At 38.0% G+C, this 24074-nt stretch overlaps 3 protein-coding genes across 3 annotated transcripts; 2 read left to right on the top strand and 1 right to left on the bottom strand.

Moving 5' to 3' along the window:
* Positions 1-1646: 1646 nt before the first annotated feature.
* Positions 1647-15747, bottom strand: LOC6566303 (dual specificity mitogen-activated protein kinase kinase hemipterous). The gene is made up of 12 exons (XM_043215994.1): positions 15651-15747; positions 12103-12584; positions 10936-11115; positions 10159-10379; positions 9920-10087; positions 9668-9784; positions 5937-6169; positions 5420-5866; positions 5041-5150; positions 4227-4986; positions 2736-3420; positions 1647-2073 (listed from the first exon to the last, which is right to left on the bottom strand). The coding sequence occupies exons 1-12, from the start codon at positions 15676-15678 to the stop codon at positions 1935-1937; spliced, it is 3570 nt and encodes a 1189-aa protein (XP_043071929.1). The 5' UTR covers positions 15679-15747; the 3' UTR covers positions 1647-1934.
* A 1350-nt stretch (positions 15748-17097) lies between these two features.
* LOC6566302 (dual specificity mitogen-activated protein kinase kinase 6) lies at positions 17098-20642 on the top strand. The gene is made up of 5 exons (XM_001992006.2): positions 17098-17713; positions 18574-18964; positions 19034-19166; positions 19793-19995; positions 20060-20642. The coding sequence occupies exons 1-5, from the start codon at positions 17652-17654 to the stop codon at positions 20297-20299; spliced, it is 1029 nt and encodes a 342-aa protein (XP_001992042.1). The 5' UTR covers positions 17098-17651; the 3' UTR covers positions 20300-20642.
* Positions 20643-22267: 1625 nt separating this feature from the next.
* Positions 22268-23682, top strand: LOC6566301 (probable alpha-aspartyl dipeptidase). The gene is made up of 3 exons (XM_001992005.2): positions 22268-22552; positions 22623-23183; positions 23340-23682. Exons 1-3 carry the CDS (start codon positions 22452-22454, stop codon positions 23398-23400), a joined length of 723 nt encoding a protein of 240 aa, XP_001992041.1. The 5' UTR covers positions 22268-22451; the 3' UTR covers positions 23401-23682.
* Positions 23683-24074: the final 392 nt, after the last annotated feature.

The following is a 24074-nucleotide window of genomic DNA, read 5'->3' as shown; positions in this document are numbered from 1 at the left end:
TCGAATTTCATATGACTAAATGGATCAATCGTAAGTTGATCGTTAATCAGACTTAACCAAAAATATTAAAACCAAAAATAAATCAAACGCAATTCATTTTTTTTGTTTTTTTTTTTTGTATTGAGGGTTTTTAGATCAATTTTTATATTTTATTGAATTTGTTGAATTATGTATTATAATTATTATATTTTTTATAATTATTATTGGTATTCATAAGAGTTTACATTTGTTTTGTTGATTTTATTTTATTTAATGCTCGCAACGCTCATTTATATAATTTTTACAATATTAATACACATACACACGTATATATGTGGTATATGTAGTATATATATACATATGTATATGGTAGAACTAAAAGTGGAAGTACAGACTGATGCATATTTATACCAAATACATATATATACACATAAGTATATAGTCCAAAGCTTAAACTTTAACACATAAATCAGTCGAAATGGATCATTTAATTATTAATTTTTATACTTGTTGCTTTTTCCGTTTTCAATAAATTAACATACAAATAAATGTTTTTTTTTTGTTTTTTTAAATTTTCCTTTTAAAGTTTTGATTACTACATTAACAACAAAGAGCAAACAGAAAAAATTACAAATTAAATTGGTTGTTTTTGTTTTTGTTTTAATTTACAAACAGCAAATGCAACATACCCTTTTCTTGCACGCTACATGTATATACATATATATATATGTATATACATACATATACATGGTTTCTTTTATATACAATTTTATATATTTGCAGTACAAGTTTTGCTTCATTTCGTTTTGTTTTGTTTTACTTTTGGGTATACATAATTAAATAATTTACTCGTTAAATTTGTTATGCACGCACAGGAACAAAACATTGAGGTCGCTAAGCTGCACACATACACACTCGCACACACAACCACAGACACACACACACACACACAGATGCATTCACATAACTGGTCATTTAAAGTTTTTACTATTGTTTGGGTATTTGTATTTGTATTTGTATTTGTTGTAAGGAACTTGTTTCTATTTATAACAAAACCAAATAATTATACATTACAATAGTATACAAAATTAAACATATATATATATATAGATATATATATCTACATGTGTGTATATATTTCATATATATGTTATGGATATGAAAAGGCGTTCAGCTTACATTTGGCAGACTGATTCAAATTGCTTTTACGTTTCATCTGATTAAATCGTTTATATATATTTTTTCTTTTGCAAATTAATGTTCTGCGATTTTTACATCATATATATAGTTGTTGGTCAGAAAACAAAAGTGAAAACAAAGTGAGACAAATTCAACTATTGCAATATTATCGACTATATGCGATGTCTGGTAAAAAAGAAACACGTTGGTGTGATCTATCAAATAACATATATATATATATATATATATATATATATATATATGTGTGTGTTTAATAATTGTTATGATTTTGGCTATTAGATCGTTCACTTGATCGTTCACTATATATGTATATATATACATCAACTAGTTATGGCTTTAATGCAGTTACAATTTTTAACTTGATTGTTGTCCTAGTTTTGTTTATCTCTTTTTTATTGAATAACAATTTTATATACAGAGGCACACACACATACATACACAAACACGCACACACACGCACACACACACACACACACATGAACTAATACAAGAAACAAAAAAACAAAATACACAAAAAACGAGGGCACATTTTGTGATCTGTTTGAATTACGTGTAGAAGACGCAAGACCTAGCTACGGCTCTAACTTATACGTTATAAGACTTTTGAACACTTTCGTTTGCTGTTGTTGTTGTTGTTGTTGTTGTTGTTTCTTGTTGTTGGCTGTTGGTCGGCATCACAAGTCGAGTGCTGCCTCATCGGGGGCAGCATCATCGAAGCCATACCAACATCACATGACCATAATTTGCAGCGCTACTCATTGATCTATTGTCCGATAGATGCGTCTCTGCGGCTCGGGAGTGTAATGGATGCGGGTGCGAAAGTGCTGCGGGGAACCGGGGACACTCTCCGATCCACGACGTGGCGGCGGCAACGGCGGCGATGCTGACACATAACTGTAAACGGCAAAATGGACAAACGGATTAATAACAAATACTAAATTCTCTCATTTTCAATGGCGACACTTGAAATGCAACCCACTAAAAATGCCAAAAAGTCGAGCCGAATGAAGTTGTCCAGGCAGAAGAAAGCATGTCAGACCTCATCCTCGGTTATGCCAGGTTAGGGAGGTCTTTCAGGTGGGGTTAGTAAACCCCGTCGATCCACTTTAGCCATATTTGGCAATTGACTTAAGCCCAATTAATTTTACCCCCAGTCATGCGTCAAATGTCAGATATGAGGCACTATATCCAGTCCGTAAATTGGGTGAATATGGCTAGTTGCCTTGTCGGCAGCAAGTCGGAGGGTTCTGATAAATTTGAACGGCAATGAGAACCAGGGAATTCTAGTCTTCTCCTCTCAAGGTGGGAGGAGCCCAAAATTCTTAGTCAGCTTCAAAAACCGAGACCATAAATTTGGTATATATGTTCTCGAATAGACAACTAACTCCCGTGTTTCTCCCAATCGAGCTGTCTTCGAGCGTTTTCACTTTTCTATGTCATTTTTTGTGCACATCTCAAACTACATAATTAAATAAGTTGCAATTTCCTTTAGAGATATGGATATGAATTGGTACAACCAACTGCCAGCTGTAATTCATAATCCATATTAAACTCACCGTCGCTGGAGCATCGGTGAGCCCGACGCTTGTCCGCTCAGCTCGAGCAAATTCTTGCGCAGCAGCAGCGGCGATTGTCCGCGATTGTAGCGCGGCGGCGGATCCGGACTCCGGTGTCGACGATCCAGACCCGCAAGCAGATGCGGACTGGGTGGTGTGCTATTGCTGCCCCCGCTACCAACTCCAACTCCTCCTCCTCCTCCACCAGCAACACCAACACCACCAACACCACCACTGCTTGCATAGCGACGCAAAAAGCCGCTGGTGACAGCACCGTGACCAGCTGCAGCACCGCCTGGGACACCACTGCCCGCTAGTGGCTCTGTGGTCGGTGAGGTGCTTTGGCTGGTATTGTAGCTATGACTGCTGCTGCTGCTGGCAGCGGAGAGTGTCCGATAATAATATGATTTCCCTGTGCTGCTTCCATTGTTAAGACTAATGCTGCGATAAGCTGGCGGTGCTGGTGGTTGTTGTGGTTGTGGTTGTTGTTGCTGCTGTTGTGGTTGTGGTTGTGGTTGAGGCGCCAGCGCCGTTTCCAGATTTAGATTGAGATTGAGGTTAAGATTTAGCTGCTCATTAATGCCATTTGAGACTGGGGACGTCATCGTCGCTGTGGAATTCAATTGGGTTTTAACATAGGTCGCAAATTGTCGCTTCATCGCGCCAGCGAGTGTATGGAACCAGCCTGATTGATTGATGATGATTGAGTGATTGATGCAGTGCAATACAATATGGTGCGAGCGAGCAAGCGAGCGAGCGTGCGTGCGTTTGAGTGTGCGAATGTGTGTGTAGTGTGTGTGTGCAGTGTGTGCAGTGTGTGTGTGTGTGTGTGTACACAAAGAAGAGAGAAAAAAAATAGCACACGAAACGGAAAATAAAAAAGAAGAGAGCACAAGCACAATATGCTAAGAATTAGTCGAGAGCCACAAAAAGCGTACGCAAATGCAAAAAAATGCAATAGCAAAAATCAAATTGAATAAGAAAAACCAAATGCGATCTGCGGCACGCCGAATTTTGAATACCCTTGCAGCAAACAAAGCCGAATATTAAGAAAGGTTTTTCTCTTTCACGATTCGATTGATTAGATAGAATAGGTATACAAAAAGCGGACAGACGGATTGATGATGCTTATCAGGAATATATATATATATATATATATATGTGTATATATATATAGTTAATGGGTATATATATGTAGTAAATCAGAGGATTGGATATATAAACAAAATTAATTCGTGCAAAAACTGAACCAATGATCGATTTTGCTCCAATTTGTGCAAAGCTATATCAATATTGAGATTAGATTTGCATAGAAATAAAAACAGACGGACTATTGGCTAATCCAGAATAGTTCAGGGGCAAAAAAACGTATTGCCATTGAACTGTTATATTTATGGATGCTGCTTTCTCTGCAAGGGTATCCACCAAGCAGAACAGAAAAGAACAGAACGGAACATAATATTATAGATAAAGTTGATTAGCAACACCTACCCGATTCGGCATTACTGGAATAGATCAGCTGCTCCCTGGCATCTGGATTGGAGCTGCTGCTGCAGCTGCTGCTGCCACCGCTTGTTGTTGTTGTTGTTGTCTGGCCGAGCAGCTGACGCCGTGCGTACAACTTGCTCAGCTTGCTGCCCGTCAGCACGGATGAAGTTCCAGCACCAGAAGCACCAGAAGCACCAGGAGCACCAGGAACACCAGGACCAACAGTTGCTGGAGCATAATCCGATTGCATTTGGTCTGTTGTTGCTCTGGCAGGCTGGCTGCCAAATGGAGTATTCTCAATTGTTGCTGCTGCTGCTGGAGATGTTGTTGCTGTTGTTGTTGTTGTTGGCGTTAGTGGCAACGGTTGATATTGCAATTGTGTTGCATTGCCCACACCAAAGTGTCCAGCGGCTGGCGGTGGGAATGTTGCTGCTTTTGCTGTTGTTGTTGCTGTTGTTGCTGCTGCTGCTGCTGCTGTTGATGGTGCTGCAATTGCAATTTGAGAGCACGTCGATTGCGTAGACGATTGACTAGAAGTGGAGTGCGAGTGCGACGACGACGAAGCAGCGGAGCACATGTTCGAGTGGGAGGGGGAGCGGCCGCATGTGGGAGGCGCCACATAATTGCTGTGAAACGGATTCGTGCTCGTGCCGGGCGACGGACGTGGCGCAGCCGCCTGATGATAATGATAATGATGTGACTGATGTTGCTGTTGCTGATGTTGCTGTTGCTGTTGCTGATGTTGCTGTTGCTGTTGCTGATGTTGCTGTTGCTGATGTTGCTGTTGCTGATGTTGCTGTTGCTGACTTTGCTGTTGCTGATGCTGATGTTGCAGATGATGTTGCTGATGATGTTGCTGATGATGTTGCCGCTCGGCAGCCTCCTTTTCGCGCAACTGATTCTGTTGATGATAAAAGCGTTGCAGCACTGCAAAAAGCGGGTAAAATATACGTGGAATTATTATAGTTGTTAATATGGTAAATTATTGAATTATTATTATTATTATTAAATACAGCAATAAACTGAACTCTATTATGAGCAATATTATAATGTTATTCAAATACTATTTTAACATATTTGAAGGAGAACTTATATTCCAAATTGAAAATCTGTGAGACAGACGGACAGATCGATGAAAGTTGAACTCTTCTTTAATAGTTTGAAAGTGGTTGCAATATCCCTCTCCCTCCGCTCACCTATGGGACTCTGATTGCCTGGTTGTAGTCGTTGCTGTTGCTGCTGCTGCTGCTGTTGCTGTTGGTGTTGCATCTGCTGTTGATTGTTCAGCTGCAACGTTGTTGCTGTTGCCGTTGCTATCGTTGGCTCTGTTATTAGCGGCAAGCTCAATTCAGTGGCGACATTAACAATTTTACTATTATCACAGGTGTCATAAAACAACATTGTATCCGTTGTCCTTGCTGCTGCTGTTGTTGGTTCTCCTGCTGCTGCTGCTGCTGGCAAACGCCACTTCTCAGTCGGAGTTTGTTGCTTACTATGCGGCAGTGTTGTTGTTGCTGTTGGTGTCATTGGTTCAATTGGTGTTGTGGCCTTTGACTGTATTGGTGTTGTGACGGTTGTCGCAATTGACTGGTGTTTCTTTTGGCTGAAGGGCGATGTGGTCAAATTGCGTAGAATCGATTGACCTGTGCCGTGATAGAGATCAGAGAGTTAGTACAAGTTTTTGTTGTTGAGAAAGGGATAATGTGCACAGACCAATGCTGCTGAAAACCGATTCCTTTTTGGGGCTCTCATCGCAGTATTTGTAATGCGAACCATTGCTCAATTTGCGTTGCATAAATGGCGATTTGCGATAGAGCTTATTGATGTTGTTGTCGCTGTTGATGTTGTTGTTGCTGCCACCCGGTGGCGAGATGGGACTGGCACTGGCGCTGCTGCTGCTGTTGCTGCCACCGCTGCTCAAATAGTTGAATGTTGTTGTTGTTGTTGCCGCTGATGATATTGCTGTTGATTGTTGTTGTTGGTGTTGTTGCTGCTGTTGCTGTTGCTGATGCTGTTGTTGTTGAGGTAGTTGTGTGGCTGATTGCATGAAATACTGCGGTCCCCGCAGCAACTGTTGTTGCTGCAGTTGCTGCTGTTGTTGCTGTTGTTGCTGTTGCTGCTGGTAGCTTGGAATCTGTGTCGGTTTTATTGTCTTTGCTGTCAGCTGTTGACCTGTTGTTGTTTTGCCATAAAAAGGGATAGATGTTGGTGTTGTTGCTGCTGCTGTTGCTGCTGCTGTTGTTGTTGTTGCTCTGCAATTAATGCATAATTGTTATTAGTAGTTGCCACTTAAATACGAAGCCCGTTATGTGCCAAAAAAAAACACACACAAAATGTACGGCAGCGAAAGAGAAAGAGACACACAGAGTAAGAGATAAACAGAGAGTTAGAGAGAGAGTGAGAGAGAGAGAGAGAGAGATATGTAGGGAGTTTCTGTGTGATGCGGCGCAAGTAAGGGAGCGAGTGTGTGCTGTTTGTGTGTGTGTGCTGTGTGTGTGCTGTGTGTGAGCTGTGTGTGTGTGTGTAGAAGGAGCGAATGTGTGTGAATTTAATATTTACAATATAGCAAAAATATATTGATGAAGATGAGAGCAATACAAGTGCGTGAAAGAACAAGCGAATATCAAAACTAAAGAGAGTGAGCGGGAAAGAGAGTTAATCACATATAATATATATATATATATATATTTCAAATTTAACAAAATTCCAAATTTAAAAATGCGTATTGCGAACTAACCGAAATGGAAGTAGTACAATTTTCTGAATTCACAATAAAAATCATTTTTATCGATAATTGATCATCACAATCATTTCAGTAAACGATATTTATCGCTAAGTTAATATTGAAAGTTATTTCTCTTTTCCTCCCTCTCTCTCTTTCTCTCTCTCTCGCTCTCGCACTCGCACTCTTAAGATTCCACTTTTCAGCCTGTTCCTAAAGCAGAAAATTCCATGAGTATAATTTTAGGGCGCCAGATGGCGCTGCACAAGCCGAAAGAGAACAATTTTTTTGCAATTTTTTAGTTTGTTGAATCAACACTGGTGAAAAGCGAAACTCAACACACCAACAAAACGAAAAAAAAAGTGATCAAAAACAAGATGGAAGATGGAACACAAGCGAAAGACGTGAATAAGAGAAAAAAATACACTTAAATAACATTTATTTATATAGTTATATATATATATATGTAGACATAAAGTTATAGTTTATACATACATATGTACAAAAGCGATGTGAATGTGGTTGTATGTGTGTCTGCATGTGTGTCTGTATGTGTGTCTGTTGTGTGTGTATGTGTGTATGTGGTGGCATTGAAACGGATCGAAATGGCATAGAACAACAGCAACACAATTGCAATTGCTAAGCACACAACAACAACAACAACAAAACATAGCGCAAAAATATTCAATATAAATTTCATTTAAAAAATATTCACAGCAAATGTATAGAAACTTATAAGCATATAATGAAATTACCTCGTTTATGTGTGAACTGTATTTTCGGCAATAGAAATTAACAAAAACAAAAGGACAAAATGCAAAAATGTTCAACAATGAGCCACAAGCAACATGCAAAATGCAACTGAATAACATCAACAATTAATCAATTCAAATGAAGTAAGAATGCTATAGTCGAGAGAGCTCGACTGGGAGATACCCTGAACCCAAGTGTTTACGTCATTGAAAAACTTTTATCGGCAAACGATTCTTATCGATTTGAGGGAAAACAGAGCAAGTTATCGATCAATTTATTTTACAAATTTGAAGACTATACCTCTTTAGATCATACAGACAGACAGACAGACGGAAATGGTTAAGTCTATTCGGTTTTTGATGCAGATCAAGAATATATATATATATATATCTATATATATAAACTATATGGAGTCGGAGATATTTTCTGGCTTTTACATACATATTTGTACAGCTTTACAGTACATTTTCAATGGGTTCAGTGTATAATACTAATTATCAAGCAAAACTGAAAAGCGGCTAATGTTAATAAAATATAAAATTAATGTGTTAATTAATGCGCATTAAAACATATAAGTAATAACAATAATAATAATAATAACAATAATAATAATAACAATAAGAAACTTGGTCGTACTTACTGAATTTTACTTTTGATTGTGGGAGGAGTTTTTATAGTCTTGACTTTTTTGTATTTGTTTCGTTTATCATATCATGGTAAGGGTATATAAATTATTACTATATATTTATATATATGTATATATGTATATGTGTATGTATATATATATACATATATTTATATATAGTTATATAGTTATATATAGTTGATTGCTTGCAATATCGATATTATAATTAATGTTTTGTTTTTTTATGTTTTTATATTTTGGTTTTAATCGGTTTTACAGTTTGTCTGGTTTTGTTTTTCATTTTATTATAATAATATTATGTATTAGGAATTAAGTAACCTACAAAAAATGGTAATAAAAAAAGGATGAAAATAGAAAATCAAAAAAACACACAAATTAAATAGTCAATATAAAACGCAACATATTTCAGAAATTATTATTTTTTTTACGTACTTTTTTTTCGTTTTTTTTCTTTAGATGTATGTAATATTTATGTGGGGATTGGGGGCAATGGAGCGGGGATTACGGCTTACTTATAAGACTTGATATACTCTAGAGTGGGAGTGGTACCTGGTCAAAAAGTGGACTGCTAAATATTGTATGTATATATATAAATATATATAATATATAAATATATATAAATATATATAATATATATATATATGGCGAATATAATGCTCCAATAAGTACTGACAATATATAAATATATAGCGAGTACCCCTCACCAGAATTAAGGCTTAAGTGTTTCGCATAGAACCGAATCGGAATGAAACGAATCGGAATGCAGTTGTCAGTACTTCCCAAGGAGAGTGCATTCGAAGTGCATTTAGCAGTGTGTCAAAATGGTAGTAGAAATAAATAGATAACAGAATTGTGATCAAAATGTGTAAACCTAAATGAATTAAAGAAATTATTAAAAGAGAAGAAAAAATAAACAAACAAAAATCAAACAAAGGTAAGGGAATTGTGTGAGCGTGGTAAAGAAAATAGAATAGAATAGAATAGAAGAAGGCATGCCAACTCATTGTTTAGGAATACGTTAAAGAAAAAGCATTTAATTCAAGTTGTTTTCTGCATTACACAACAGATAATTACCGACTTTAGCAATCACCCTACGATTAGGTACAGTTTTAGTTGTAGTTGTTGTTTTCTTTTTTTTATTATTTTTTTATACTTTTTTTTGTTGGTATTATTTTCGCCTACCTGTTAGGAAATTTTGTTTTGTTGTCAGAGTTAGCTAAAGAAATCAAAACGCAACGTAACGGAATGAAACAAAAGCGGAAACGGAAACCAAACAAATGTATACATAGAAACGAAGCGTTTGTTGTGTTCTTTGACGCTCACACACACGCACACACACACACACGCGCGCACACACACACGCATACAGCAGACATCAGACCACAAAAAAGGATTTCGCATGTGGTTTGGACATTGTTGTTTGGGTGTTTTGGCTGGTTACTGGCAATGGGACAAGGGGCAAGGGGGCAAGGGGTCAGAGGGGTGGTAGGGGTGTGGGTATATGAGGTGGGGTGGGGTATGTAGGCAAGTTTAAAAAAAAAAAAACAGAGAGAACAAATGCAGTCATGTAATCACCTCGTCAACGTGGAGTCACCATTGGCGCGCAGCCGCCTGCCCGCAGCGGAGTCGACAACATTCTGAAACCAGCTGGGCACATCGACTTTGGCTTGCTCGTAGATCTTGATGAAAGGCTGGGCCAGCAGCTCCGGATATTTGGGACGATCTTGATGGTTCTTGGTGAGGCTACAAAAAAAAAAAACATATTCAAAATGTAAAAGAAGAAAAACAATATAAATATTGACAAATTGTGTTACCACTTGATGACAAAATCACGAAACTGCTGACTAAAATTGTAGTCCTCGCCAAAGGGCAGGCATGGCGGCTCCGAGTCCAGCACCTTGGTGAGCACCTCAAAGTCCGTATTGCAGCCCGCGTACGGGGAGCGTGCTGTGGCCAATTCCACAAGCGTTATGCCCAGCGACCAAACATCGGCGCGTATATCATACTTTGGTTTCTTCGGATCGATCCGTTCCGGCTGCACAAAAAATGTAATAAGTAAATAAATAAATAAATTTAATATATAAATTATTAAGTTACGCCTGACATTATACATTCGTTCCGAATTCACAGTCAACAAAACAACTTTCATGTTCTTGGTCAATGGTATTATGAATGACCCTTATACGACACCAAGACGCTCTTGCACTTCTCGTGTACGTCCAATTCTGGTATAAGAATTAATATCCCATATTCACCAAAACATATTGTAATCTGTCCAATAGAAATTCTTACTTTTTGCTCCTCTATTGTTTGCTGTTCCCCATTAAGACCTACGCTATAATTCGCCCACTTTCTATTAAGCACTTTACTACTACTAATTATAATATTAGACTACAATAGATTTTGGATTGCATGCTAATTCAAAGTCCTCTATTTCTAGCATTAGATACTCAATTTTAAATGTCTTGTTTAACTAACAATTTTAAAATATATTTTATTGGTTTTTTAAAATAATTTTAATTCCAATATTTGATTTTATTTTATTGATTTTTTACTGTTTTGTGTGTGTAAATAAATATAAATAAACTCACCGCCATGTAGGCTGCACAGCCAGCGGAACGTGTATTCGCCTTGGAGTCCACCAGGCGACCGCTGATGCCAAAATCGCAAAGTTTTATGTTGCCGCGCTCATCGATCAAAATGTTTGAGGGTTTCACATCACGATGGATGACGCCGTGCTTGTCCTTCAGATAGGACAATGCGTTAACCGTCTGTTGAATATGGAAGAAAAGCACATTAATTTATTACTATTTGCTTAATCTCAAATTTCAATTTCAATTTAAAACTCAAATATACTGTCTATTGAACTACTATATCATATACCACTGCCATACAAACAAGCGGTCGAAAGTTCAGTTTTAAGTTATGGGAACGAGATAGGCGTAGACAGTCAACTCTATATATACCTACACATATGTGAAATATTCAGTGAGAATAGCTTAAAAGGTACAAAAATAAAAGAAAATATTTCAAACTTGACACTAAAATTTAAAAGTCAGCAGGTTGACTCCAGACGAGAAGAGTATCGAATCTTCAGCATACCTCAGATTGCCTTCATTTCCTATTTGCCTACGCTCTCACGTTATTCAATAAAAAGCTACATTTAGATGTTGGCAGAGAAAATTGAAAAATTGGGAAAGAAAATTTGTGAAACTAACAGAAATTTATGAATTAAAGTAGGCTTTCAATTTGAAAGAAAAATTGGAGAAGCCAATTCACAACCTGCTCTAAGAAGGAAAAAGCTGGAGCTGATGCAGGAGGAATTATGCGTCTTTGAATTAAACTCGAAGTACAATACACAAGACCCCATCTACAAGGTTGTCTCGAGGATGGTGCAGCAATGTGTTGAGATATTCAAAGACTAGGAAAGAGCAATAGGGTAACTATCTCTTGTGGGTGCCAGGACAACCAGCCAACGTAATTGCTAACCATAATCAATCATAGTGTTTCGACAGGACTCAATTGGCGTGTGGTAAGAAACCTCAGAAGAACAAGAACAAAAAATGTATGGACGATTGTCTGTATATAGAGTAAAAACGCTACGCGAATTATACCAGTTATCCTGAGGGATTAATGACTAAGACTGTTTCAGTTAGTAGAAATGACAACTATGTTGAGAGCTGGTAACAATCACAGCATTCGTGCTCATTTATTAGAGCGAGCATCCACACAGTGTGGGATCTAACAAGTGAACTTACCGCCACAGTGACTTTGCCGAGGATGGGCTCTGGTACCGGCTTCTTTGACTGTTTGAGCAGCTTGTCGAAGCACATGGACATCAGCTCCATGCATATCCAGACATCTGGATCACGAACGAAACAGCCCAGACATTTGACAATGTATTTGCAATCGTGCGATTTCAGCACCACATCCAGATCCATTAAAATGCGTTTGTTCTCCTCGGCATTGCCGGTGCGTCGCATCTGTTTAACGGCGATTATTGTGTTGCTGGTCGAGTGGAGCATTTTGACGACATTGCCACTTGTACCATTGCCCAGATCGCCCAGATGCTGCAGATCACGGATGTCTGTCGGATATTGCCGGTCATTGATATTCAATTTGCCCGTTTGGCCCATGATCATCTTCAATTTTTTATCCGTTTCCGTTTCCGAGGGATGTGCCTGTGTCGGCAGTGGCAACATCATTCGTTTTCGGAATGTCCCCGATGTACCGGATTCATCTATACGAATAGAGAGAGAGAGAGAGAGAGAGAGAGAGAAAAGAGAGATTAATAACACATTAATAAAAGTACATATGTTTGTGGGTTGATAAGGCTCAAGTTTCAGCAATGTGCAGATAAATAATAAATATTGCCACTCAACAATTTGTTTTTGCTCTTCTCCAATGACCGTAAAGTAAACAGAGTGTGTATGTGTGTGTGTGTGTGTGGGTGTGTGGGTGTATGCCATGAATGCGCGCACACTGGCACAAAATTGATTTGCATTGCAATGGATATCGACACCAAGGTCAATACTATTTATTTTATTGCATTTGTTGATTACACAGCAAAGACAGTTATTGATTCAAATTTAGTTTAAAAAAAGGAATCGAAATTTAATTTTATTATTTATATATATCTATATATATACTATGTACCATGCAGCCCCATGTAGTATATCGGTGTATGTTCTTGATCAGCATTACCCAATCTGTCTTTCTGTGTAAGCCAATCTCAGAGGCTATAAGAATACAAGTTCGCTTTTATTAAATCGATAGCTGTCTACCAATATCGATACAAATCGATTTTCAAAATCAATTGATATTTATATATATATGCATACCGATATATTCTGAATCACTAAACACATTTCATTAAGTTCACGTAAGAAACTGCTGGTTTCAGGGTCGACCTATCTCGACTAGAGCATTCTAGCTAGTTTAGAAAGCAAAATACTAACCAAATCAAGAGTGGTCATAGTTATATCGGATGCCAAGATTGATTGATTCATACTATTTTACGGCAGTCAACAAATATTAGGTTTAAATAGCTGTCGATGTCCAAGCTTAAGGTTGATTAAGTCGTCAGTAGTAGTTTATTAGCTGATATTACACTTGCATTAGAGTATGCGGCAGTCGGATACGACCGACTTGAAACAACTTGAAGCGTGCATTGTTGGTGCCGATTTTATGGCTGGTGCTATTGTTACTGCTAAGGTTAAATAAAGTTATTGCCTTACAGCAATACTATTACAATCACACTAAAAAAAAAGAAAAACAAGAACAGCACACAAACAAGCTGATCATAAAAATATAAAATGTGTATTTGTAAACAATGCGTAAATTGGCAAAACGACAAAAAAAATAATAAAAAATACAAAAACAAAACAGACGAATACAGAAAAACACAAATTTCGTCGCCTTGCCATCCTCACAGTCTCCACTGTATGTGTGTGTGTCTGCGTACGTGTGTTTAAGTGTGTGTGTGTGTGTTTGAGTGTGTGTACGTGTGTTTGAGTGTGTGTACGTGTGTTTGAGTGTGTGTACGTGTGTTTGAGTGTGTGTGTGTGTGTGCTGGTGAAGAAACGTGAAACCAAAAGCGAATAACAAAACAAACAAGAAGCGCGTATCAAGACATTACTCCGGAAATGCCAAAAAAATACAAAGAGAAAAAAATGCCAGCAAACATGCCAAATGAAAGCGACAACACATACATATATATATATATATATACACACACATACACATATACCATACATACATACATACACACATGTATATATATATAATACATATATATATATATATATATACGTATTTGCATATTCATAGAGTTGGCTAGAGATTCCAACCTGATCCCGATCCCGCAGATTCTGGCGGTTTTTTTTTAATTAGTTCTGTTTCGCAAGAACAAAACTTATTTCAACCATCAAAAAGCGATTTTCATTTGTATTCATTTTGATTCATTTCAAGAGAATTAAGGTTTTTTAGGTTTAAACATTTTTGATTAACGTTCCCAATATAAATGCTAATTTACTAATTATTGGGAATTTCGGAATTGAACGCAATGATCAGAGTTCCAATTAGAAGTACTTAATTACTTTGAATATCGAAAGCCATCAGCAAAGTAAAATGTTTTGAGGCCAACTCAAGGTCTGGAATATTGGATATTTAAGGTAAAAGGTAAGTAAAGTAAAGGCCTTCAGAAATCAATCATATCAATTTCATGAATTTGCAACTACATGCCTCCTCCAATTCAAGGCAAGCAGATTTTACATAGCAAATAAAAGTTATCAATAGTAAAAAAATCTATCTAAAAAAGGCAGCGTAATTTGACGGCCGGTTTGGAGACAGCAAAACTAAAATCCACAATGTTAAATAACTGTTAACTATGAGGATTCTGTTCAACAGTGTCAAAATATTAAACTTTTATATATTTTGACGGTGGTTATCGGCATACCACCATATAAGCAGCAAGTGCATCGAAATGGAAATAGTAAATTATGAATGAAAAATGGTTTTAATCTTAAAGAAAATAGTCTTTATAATCCTTAATTATAATTAAACTCCATATAAAAAGAACGGTGTAAAAGAGCTCGTGAAATTATTCTTTTCTTTTTTTTGTCTGGAGATCTGAAAACTGAAATTAACACTGTTAACTCATTGTAACCATGTGTGGATTTTGCGAACAGCTGTTCGACGGTGTTAAAAGAACAAAATAGACATATTTTGACACGGCTTATCCGCATCTCCTCTTCCTCTTGCAATTCGAACTCCATATTGTTGTGAATGAAATATATAGAGTAAATTATTGGAATCGTTAAGAAAAATTCATTAATTATTTGGCTCTCAGCAGACCTTTATCGTTTTTTTTTAAGTTTCAAAAACGAAATAAATTTTGTTCGATTTGTAAAACATAAACTAAAACTGCGCTCATGCAAAATCCAATACGAATCAATGCGAATAAGACAAAAACACAAACAAACACACGCACACAGGCGCACAAAGCATATGCAAGAGGAGGCAAGTCTATGTTTTGATGCTGCTCTCTCTCTTTCAGCCTCGCTCTCTCTCTCTCTCTTTGCTGTTGTTTTGTTTGTTTTCTCCCCCAGTTTTTTTTTTTTCGTTTTTGGTCAATTTGTTTTGTTCGCAGCGTGCTCTTATCTATGCAATCATCGAGAAAGGCAGAAAGATCGATAACATGCATATGTATGGATTTATGTATGTATGTATGCATGTATGTATGCATACATGTATGTTAGCTAGCATTTATCGAAACGCGTCAATTTCTTATCGGTTTATTACTTACTTATGGGCAGATTGGGCGTTGGGCGCATAATTCTGGTAGGCGGGCCAAATACGCCGATACCTGACGCTGGCGCCGGCAGCACTGTCGGTCTTGTGGGTGAGGCGTTGACGTTGACGTTGGAAGAGTCAGAGGCGTTGGCGGCGACAGAGGCGGCATTTGCGGCTGCTGTAACTGTCGCTGCTGCCGTCGCTGCTGCTGACGCTGCTGCTGCCGCTGCTGCTGTCGCTGCTGCAGCACTAACAGCGACTGCAGCATTTGGTTGTTGTTGTTGTTGGTGTTGATGCTGATGTAGATGTTGATGCTGATGATGTTGATGTGGTGTTGTTGCCGTTATTGTTGTGGGTCGGACGCGGGCGACGGCGCCGCGCGCATTCGATAAGACGATTTGTTCATGCGACTCGTTTTGTGCTTGCAGCGCAACCTCCAGCGATTGCAGCCGACTTCCAATTGTCTCAAATTCAATTGTGCTGGACATATTGCTGGTGCTTCCTCCTCTTCTTCTACTGTTGCTTCTTCCTCTTCGTCTATTCGCTTCAGTTGTTGCAAATTCGATTTTTTTTTCTGCTTCCGTTGCGTTATGTATTTATACACACACACACATGCACGCGCACACACACACACACACTTTGGCGCGTGTGTGTGTGTCTCTCGTTCACTCTCTCGCGCTCTGTACGCTTGAACTTTCCACTTGCACACACGCACCAAAAAAAAAAAATTTTAACAAAAAATAAAAACAGCAATCAAGTGCGACAAAGACGCACGAACGAACTCACGCACGCACGAACGCACGCAGCACACACACACTCACGTAGAAGAACAGAACAGAAACAGCAACAACAACAAGAATAAGAATAAGAATGAGAGAACAACAACAACAGCAGCAGCGCAGCTCGCAATTCTTTTCTTTTCACTCAGCACTCGGGGTTTTGTTTTTGTTTTCGTTTTTTAGGCGTGTGCTATTTGCTGCGTATGCTAGTGTTTGTTTCCTGACTGGCGCGAACACTTGCACTTTTGCATTACACGACAATTTTGCTTTTATTGCTGCCTAATTCGCATATACAGCTATAAAACAATGTGAAGCACTTCACCACCAACAAGAAGATAGTGTGTACGACAGTGTGACCATACGCCACAAGTGCTAAAATGACCTCAAACTACCAGCACAACTCTTATCGATATATCGATATTGCAACATTTGCCGCAAATAAATATATTTTTGTGTGTCTCTTTGGTTTGTGCATCACATTTCAATAAGTTTCAATAGTAATAAGCGTATTTCAATTTATTGACAGTCAGTTCGAATAATTTGAAGGTTATTGTGCTCAAGGACAAATATCAGCGAATATATGACGATAGAAAATACCAGAAACTCTCAGATGTGATTAAAAAACGTAAATCAAACTGGAGAAAAAAGGCTGAGTTGGCAACACTGTATTTTGCCCACTGTGGATTGTTTTCAACGAGGACAAGTCGTGTGCGCGAGTGTTGGGTGCAGCAGAAAAAAAAGCAAAAAGAACAAATTAAAGCGAAAAACAGTGCCACCGACCAAAGGAAAAGGAACAGGCCACAACACAAACACCAGAACGCGGCTCATTTTTTCCCCGTTGTGGTTGGTGTTGTTGATGTTGTCTCTGCACCAACAGAGGGCGATTATCCACAGCACGCTTTGACCAAATGTGGTAAAAATAGCAGCGAAAAAGCAGCAGCCGTCGTCGCCGACGTCGCCGTTGTTGTTGTTGGCCGACGCCGACTCAATAAGACAAAAAAGAAGAATAAAAAAAAGAAACCCACACAGAAGCAGTAAAATTTGCCAAAATTGGAGCAAATCATTTCACGAGCGAAAAGAGGGCAAAAGCCAAAAACAGAGAAAAACAACAAGAAAAAGAAGAAGACAAGTGCAAGTGCATTCCGCCAAACACGCACACACACACGCACACCCACATACACACACTCGCACGCACACACACACACACACACACAGACAGATTTTGAACGACGGCAATGTCACGACCACGTCCGCGCCTCCCACCCATTGGCATTCCGCGTGAACCGGAACCGGCATTGTAAGTGCATTTTATATATATATATATGTATATATATATTTTTTTTTTGGTTAAGCGAGCAGAAAATGGGTTATGATATTATGATTATGACACTTGTTCGTTGCGCATACACACGCACACACACATACACGACACCAATTGCATGTTATAAAATTTGGGCAAAAGCGATACTTTTTTATTTGTATGTCTTTTTTCCATGTGTGTGTGTGAGTGTGTGTGTTTGCTTTTCAATTGAACTGGTTCGATGAATTGAACTAAGAACAGCACAGCTGAATTTTTCCCAGCCGCATTCTGTTTACCCTTTTCAAATTGAATGCAATTCAAATATGCCCTTAAGTGTATAGAGTATAGATAATAATCGAGCATTAATGAAGCATTCAATAAGTCTAATTTTGAAATCCTGAATTTATTTCATTTGTGGAACCTATTCATTCACAACTTACCTAATGCATTGCGTTTAGGAAGAGGAAGAGGAGATTGCCGATAGGTGCAGTCAAAAATGTATACATTTTGTTCTTTTGACACCGTTGAACAGCTGTTGACAAAATCCACACAGGTTAACAGTGAGTTAACAGTATAGACTTCAGTTTTCGCGTCTTCAGACAACAAACTAATAAGCAAAAGCATCGCGAGCTGGTTTACTCCGTTTGTTGTATGTAGTTTCTCATTATAGATCACTTTTTTTCGATCTGTAAGCAGAGCTTAAACTTGATATATATATTTCAATTGTACTTTTTTCTACATTATGTTAATGTTCCTGTCCTATTCCCACCTATAAGCTGAATTGCATGCCAGTGTTATTAAATAAGTAAATAAATTAATAAATAATTACATCTTCTACTTCTGTTTATTTTTTGCAGTGTACCGCCGCGTAATCTGGACTCGCGGGCCACCATACAAATCGGCGATCAGACGTTTGACATCGATGCCGATAGTCTGGAAAAGATTTGCGATTTGGGTCGCGGTGCGTATGGCATCGTGGAGAAGATGCGCCATCGCAAGACGGGCACAGTGCTGGCCGTGAAACGCATACCGATGACTGTCAATTTTCGGGAACAGCAACGTCTAATCATGGACCTGGACATATCGATGCGGTCCAGTGACTGCCCCTACACGGTCCACTTCTACGGGGCGATGTATCGCGAGGGCGATGTTTGGATATGCATGGAGGTGATGAACACCAGTCTGGACAAATTCTATCCAAAGGTCTTCAAGAATGAGCTAACCATGGAGGAGACAGTGCTCGGCAAGGTGCAGTCCCATACATCAATCATAACATAATCTCTATTTGTATAATGATATCCTTGTCCATTGTTGCAGATTGCGATGAGTGTGGTAAGCGCCTTGCACTATCTGCATGCCCAGCTGAAGGTCATCCATCGGGATGTGAAGCCATCAAACATATTGATCAATCGCAGCGGTCAGGTCAAGATATGCGACTTTGGCATCTCAGGTGAGAAGTCAGTCAGCCAGCCAGCCAGCTAGCCAGCTGGAAAAAATGCAATAATTCCATTCCAGACGTCATTTTAGATTTAGATTTAGAATTAACAACAGACAGAAGCATAATTTTATATGTATATTCTTGATCAGCATCAACACCAGATTTAGCCATGTCTCAAACACTGAAAAGAACTATAGACTTCAAATTTGGAATACATTTGCACGATTAGCATACGCAGATCAAATTTAGATCACAATTCTATAGATATAGTTTTGCAATTGAATTGTAATATATAGCCTGACATTAAGATCGGTTAAAACACACAGATTATGTGTAACTGAAACATATTTTCATATTCATATTACATATATATTTTTGTTGTTATCTATTTATTTATATTGTTGCCTCGACTAGAGTATTCTAACTTGCTTCAAGATGATTTATTTAATTTTACCTGATGGAAAGCATTACTAGCATTCATTTCAGTCACAAAGAAAGAGAGAGAGAGAGAGTCAGAGTCAGAGTGAGAGAGGTGCAGGTGCAAATAAGTCAATAAAATTGCAATACATGCATTTATATATATTTATTTGAACAATTGATAACATATTGAACTGATTGTTAAATCTGTCTATGCTCAGGCTATCTGGTTGACTCTGTGGCAAAGACTATTGATGCCGGCTGCAAGCCGTATATGGCGCCGGAACGGATCGATCCACAAGGTAATCCAGCCCAATACGATATACGTTCCGATGTATGGTCGCTGGGCATAAGTATGATTGAGATGGCGACCGGACAATATCCCTACAACAAATGGCGAACGCCCTTCGAGCAGTTGCGTCAGGTGAGCCATTGCATATCCACTTGCTTTGTACAAAAAAATATATAAATATATATGTTGTGTATAGGTTGTCGAGGATGATCCGCCTCGATTGCCAGCTGGTTCGTTCTCTGCTGAGTTCGAGGACTTTATAGCGACATGCCTGAATAAGGAGTATACGGCGCGGCCCAATTACGAGCAGCTTCTGCGGCATAGCTTCATTGTCGAGCATTTACAGCGGAACACGGACATCTCCGAGTTCGTTGCCCGGATACTGGATCTGCCGGAGAGGGAGCAGGCGCAGCCACAGTCGCAGTCGCCGCAATAGGATGGATTGCATATTTTGTATGATCCAAATATAAATTTGCCGCCGTCTTCTACATGCATTTGCTATGTGTGTCTGTCTGTCTGTCTCTGTCTCTGTCTGTTTGTTTATTTGTTTGTTTGTTTGTTCAACTGTGTATCTCTCAGTGTATTGTAAGAGAAACAACAAACCAAACAAAATCAAAAAAAAAAGAACAGCGACAAAGATTACAAATTGTTAGCTTAAGTATATCTGAAATGAATTGAAATCAAATCAAATCAACAACATAACATTTATGTATAAATATATATTTGTATATATATGTATATATATATATATATATATATATATATATGTATTTATATATATAAATATGTGTGTATATATATATTTCGCTTAATCAGTTAATTAGTAACGAGAATTCTTAACATTTTATTTGCCTTTAAATCTAGATTTTATTCGTCCGAAAAAGAGAAGCAATCATTTCAATTTGTCAATTGGTTGTATAGTAAATGTAGTAATTAGAAATGGACATCACTGCTGGAATAGCGCTTTGCGAGTGACCACTGTATATATACACATATGTACATGCATATATATACAAACAAACACCACACACACACACATATATATACATATATATACATTTATTCTTCCTGCATCGGAGTTATTAACAATTGCAGCGCTCAACAAATTATCGAAACTAAAATGAAAATGAAACCAAACTGTGCCTCTAGTTTTGCAGCCCATCATCTAGTGGCTGTCAAACTGTATGCTGTAAAATGTAAAACTGTAAGAGATACACACACGCACACCCCCCACACACACACACACGTTATTTACTTAAATAATGCCGTTAGCTACCAAAATATATATAGCGCATTACCAACAAAAAACAATAACAATAATAATATACGCCAAGCAAAATAAAATTGTGTAAATTGTTTAACAAAAAAAAAAAAAAAAACCTGAAATAGCTAATTAATGTTGAAAGCATGCAACTATATTTTTGTGTAATTACTTGTTGATTTACATATATATATTTTATTAATAACTTATATACGCATATACCTTAATATAAACTCACTGTAAAATGAAGCAAACAAAACGAAAAACGAAAGCTGCTTGGAAAGCTGAAAGAATTTTAATCTTAGCTATTAATGAGGAATGCGTGAACTGTTCCTTCAAATCGATTTCCAAGCGAAACAGCTTTACTAATAATATGCACACATACGGAATGCATGCAAAACGCACATACAAATGCATTACTAAGCAACTCATGCAAGCTACAACATTTGTTTGCGTGTGTGTGTGTGTGTGTGTGCCAATTAATAGTTGGAATGCGTGGAATTAAGACACGGCAGTCAATTACATATACATATATATACGAGAACAACAATCATTTATTATTTATGTTTTAAGCAATGTTAAGCAATGCATTAGCAAACATAATCTTAAAAGTTTCCATTGTGCTTCTAAAGTTCTGCAAACAAAAGAGTAAGAAACGTATTGAATAAAATTATTATATTTAATAACTGCCTCCCACAAATTGCGTACTGGCATCCATTATTACATCAGCTAAGTTGGCAACTTTCTAAAAGTTATTTATGCTGAATTTGCAAGCTATTTTTTATATAGCTGAGAAGCTGCAATTTTCGAAAGATCTTTTTAAGGATTCTTGATTTAAGCCTAAATCCTAACTAAACTTAAAGCATACTTTCAAGCTGTTCAGTAAACTCAATGAGCAAATTTTTTGTGGCGAATGTAAATATTTAAAGCATACTTTTAGGGCGAATAAAAGCACTGCCTCATATGGTACAATAGTACAATAAACACGGTTACTTAATTTGATTACACTGGTACACATTTACATTGGTACACATTTACTTGTACACTGTTTGCCTTCGTCAGTTAACAGCCGTTACAATTTGAAATGAACCATTGTGAATTAAAGAATATCCCCTATCAAATATCGATATCGAACTTATCGATATATATTGCAAATGTTCAGTTTGTTTAATCGTTGGTGCTTATTGTGATTATTTATTGCTGCTTATTTGCCGCCATAAAACACAATTGTTTATCTACGCGCAGCTGGCTTGAGCGATAAGCGATAATCTGCCAGTTGTCAATTCGCATTGAGTGCTTGAAGAACAACGAGCTAAAAAATAAAAATATGAGTGCAGCTCGCAATTTGTTGCTACTCTCCTCGTCTCGGTTGCATGGTCATGGATATTTGGAGCACGCTCGCCACCAACTGGATGAATTGTTCCAGGCGTAAGTTCAGTCTACAAATACATAATTATACATTTGAACTTATATTCAAGTCATTTTTCACCCGCCCCAGCAAAAATGTGAAAACGGTGCTCTTTGTTCCGTATGCGCTGCGTGATCACGATAAATACACAGCAACAGTACGCGATGCATTGCAGCCCTGGGGCTATGCCGTCGAGGGGCTGCACACTCAACCCGATCCTGCGGAGGCGCTGCGCAAGGCTCAAGCGATTTTCGTTGGTGGCGGAAATACGTTTGTGCTGCTGAAGCAACTGTACGAATTGCAGCTGGTGGAGCTAATACGTGAGCTGGTGTTGAAGCATGGCCTGATCTATGTGGGCAGCAGTGCCGGCACCAATGTGGCCACACGCTCCATTCACACCACCAACGATATGCCCGTGCAGCAGCCGCCCAGCTTTGAGGCCCTTGCGCTCGTCTCCTTCAACATCAATCCGCATTATCTCGAAACGGCTGCGGACACCCAACACAAGGGGGAGACACGCGACGAGCGTATTGAGGAATTTATCGCCTATCATTCGCGACCGGTGCTCGGATTGCGCGAGGGCACCAGCCTCCGAGTGCAAGGCAATCTGGTCACACTGCTCGGCGATCGCAATGCCAAGCTCTTCAAGGCGTAAGTGTGCTGCGATCGTTATCGATAACGCATTTACGTTACAGGCCACCGGCAATTGTAGATAACAGATGTAACAGCTGCCACAGCTGTTATGTACAATTGCGGGTGGCGTCGTATTGCACTATATATAAACTATGCATCCTCTGTTGATTTCAGTGATGGCTCAGCCGTGGAATATGCGCCCCATGCGGATCTTAGTTTCCTGCTGGAGTCATAAGGCTCGCTGGCATAGAAAACATTAACACACATTTATTTAAAAACATACATACATATATGTATATATATATATATATTGTAATTGTTATAACAAATGATATAGTCGGCATGTTCGTGATAGATCTTATACGTAAATCATACATATATGAATATATATTATGCGCTTTTAAATCTATGACTACACAATAATAATTATACGAAACACATTTGCTTGAAAGGGATTATTAACTATCTACAATCAATAAATTTCCATTGCTAATAATAAACTAAAGCAATGATTACAACAAATATATTGTTTCTTAAGGGAAAAGTACTTGAAATAAGCTGCTCAATTTTAAAACTTTTTTGTCGTTTCTTAAATTATTTAAATGCATCTTCAAGAGAACCATCTAAGATATATGCAAGATTCTCTGTTTGCTGTTTTCCGTCTATTCAAATATCAAATCGAAATAAAAGTAAAATAATTAACGGGCAGATTTCCTTATTCGAACTGAACATCATTTTCTTATGTATAACAGTTGGCATTTGTAGAACAGTTAGCATCACTTTCAGTCATGATATCAGCAGATAACATTACCGATTGAGCATAACATTTTGTCAGCAAGGAATGAATGTTAACTATGCTCTTTATTTTAATTTTTTGTTTTTTTTATATGTAACATATGAATTAAACTT

Source organism: Drosophila grimshawi, unplaced genomic scaffold, assembly GCF_018153295.1.
Source record: "Drosophila grimshawi isolate 15287-2541.00 unplaced genomic scaffold, ASM1815329v1 contig_848, whole genome shotgun sequence".
Lineage (NCBI taxonomy): Eukaryota > Metazoa > Arthropoda > Insecta > Diptera > Drosophilidae > Drosophila > Drosophila grimshawi.
Note: the sequence above shows the minus strand (reverse complement) of the source record. Positions and strands in the feature narration are given on the sequence as shown.

What these genes read in the sequence shown, in the direction of transcription:
- LOC6566302 (XM_001992006.2), top strand. Translation starts at nt 17,652, where the DNA reads ATGTCACGACCACGTCCGCGCCTCCCACCCATTGGCATTCCGCGTGAA. An exon ending in CGTGAACCGGAACCGGCATT is followed by an intron (nt 17,714 to 18,573) that starts GTAAGTGCATTT and finishes TATTTTTTGCAG; the next exon opens with TGTACCGCCGCGTAATCTGG. An exon ending in ATGCGACTTTGGCATCTCAG is followed by an intron (nt 19,167 to 19,792) that starts GTGAGAAGTCAG and finishes GTCTATGCTCAG; the next exon opens with GCTATCTGGTTGACTCTGTG.
- LOC6566303 (XM_043215994.1), bottom strand. Translation starts at nt 15,678, where the DNA reads ATGCGCCCAACGCCCAATCTGCCCATAA. An exon ending in CGTGATTTTGTCATCAAGTG is followed by an intron (nt 10,088 to 10,158) that starts GTAACACAATTT and finishes TTTTTTTTGTAG; the next exon opens with CCTCACCAAGAACCATCAAG. An exon ending in TTCCAGTAATGCCGAATCGG is followed by an intron (nt 3,421 to 4,226) that starts GTAGGTGTTGCT and finishes TCAATCAATCAG; the next exon opens with GCTGGTTCCATACACTCGCT.
- LOC6566301 (XM_001992005.2), top strand. Translation starts at nt 22,452, where the DNA reads ATGAGTGCAGCTCGCAATTTGTTGCTACTCTCCTCGTCTCGGTTGCAT. An exon ending in CTGGATGAATTGTTCCAGGC is followed by an intron (nt 22,553 to 22,622) that starts GTAAGTTCAGTC and finishes CACCCGCCCCAG; the next exon opens with CAAAAATGTGAAAACGGTGC. An exon ending in AATGCCAAGCTCTTCAAGGC is followed by an intron (nt 23,184 to 23,339) that starts GTAAGTGTGCTG and finishes TGTTGATTTCAG; the next exon opens with TGATGGCTCAGCCGTGGAAT.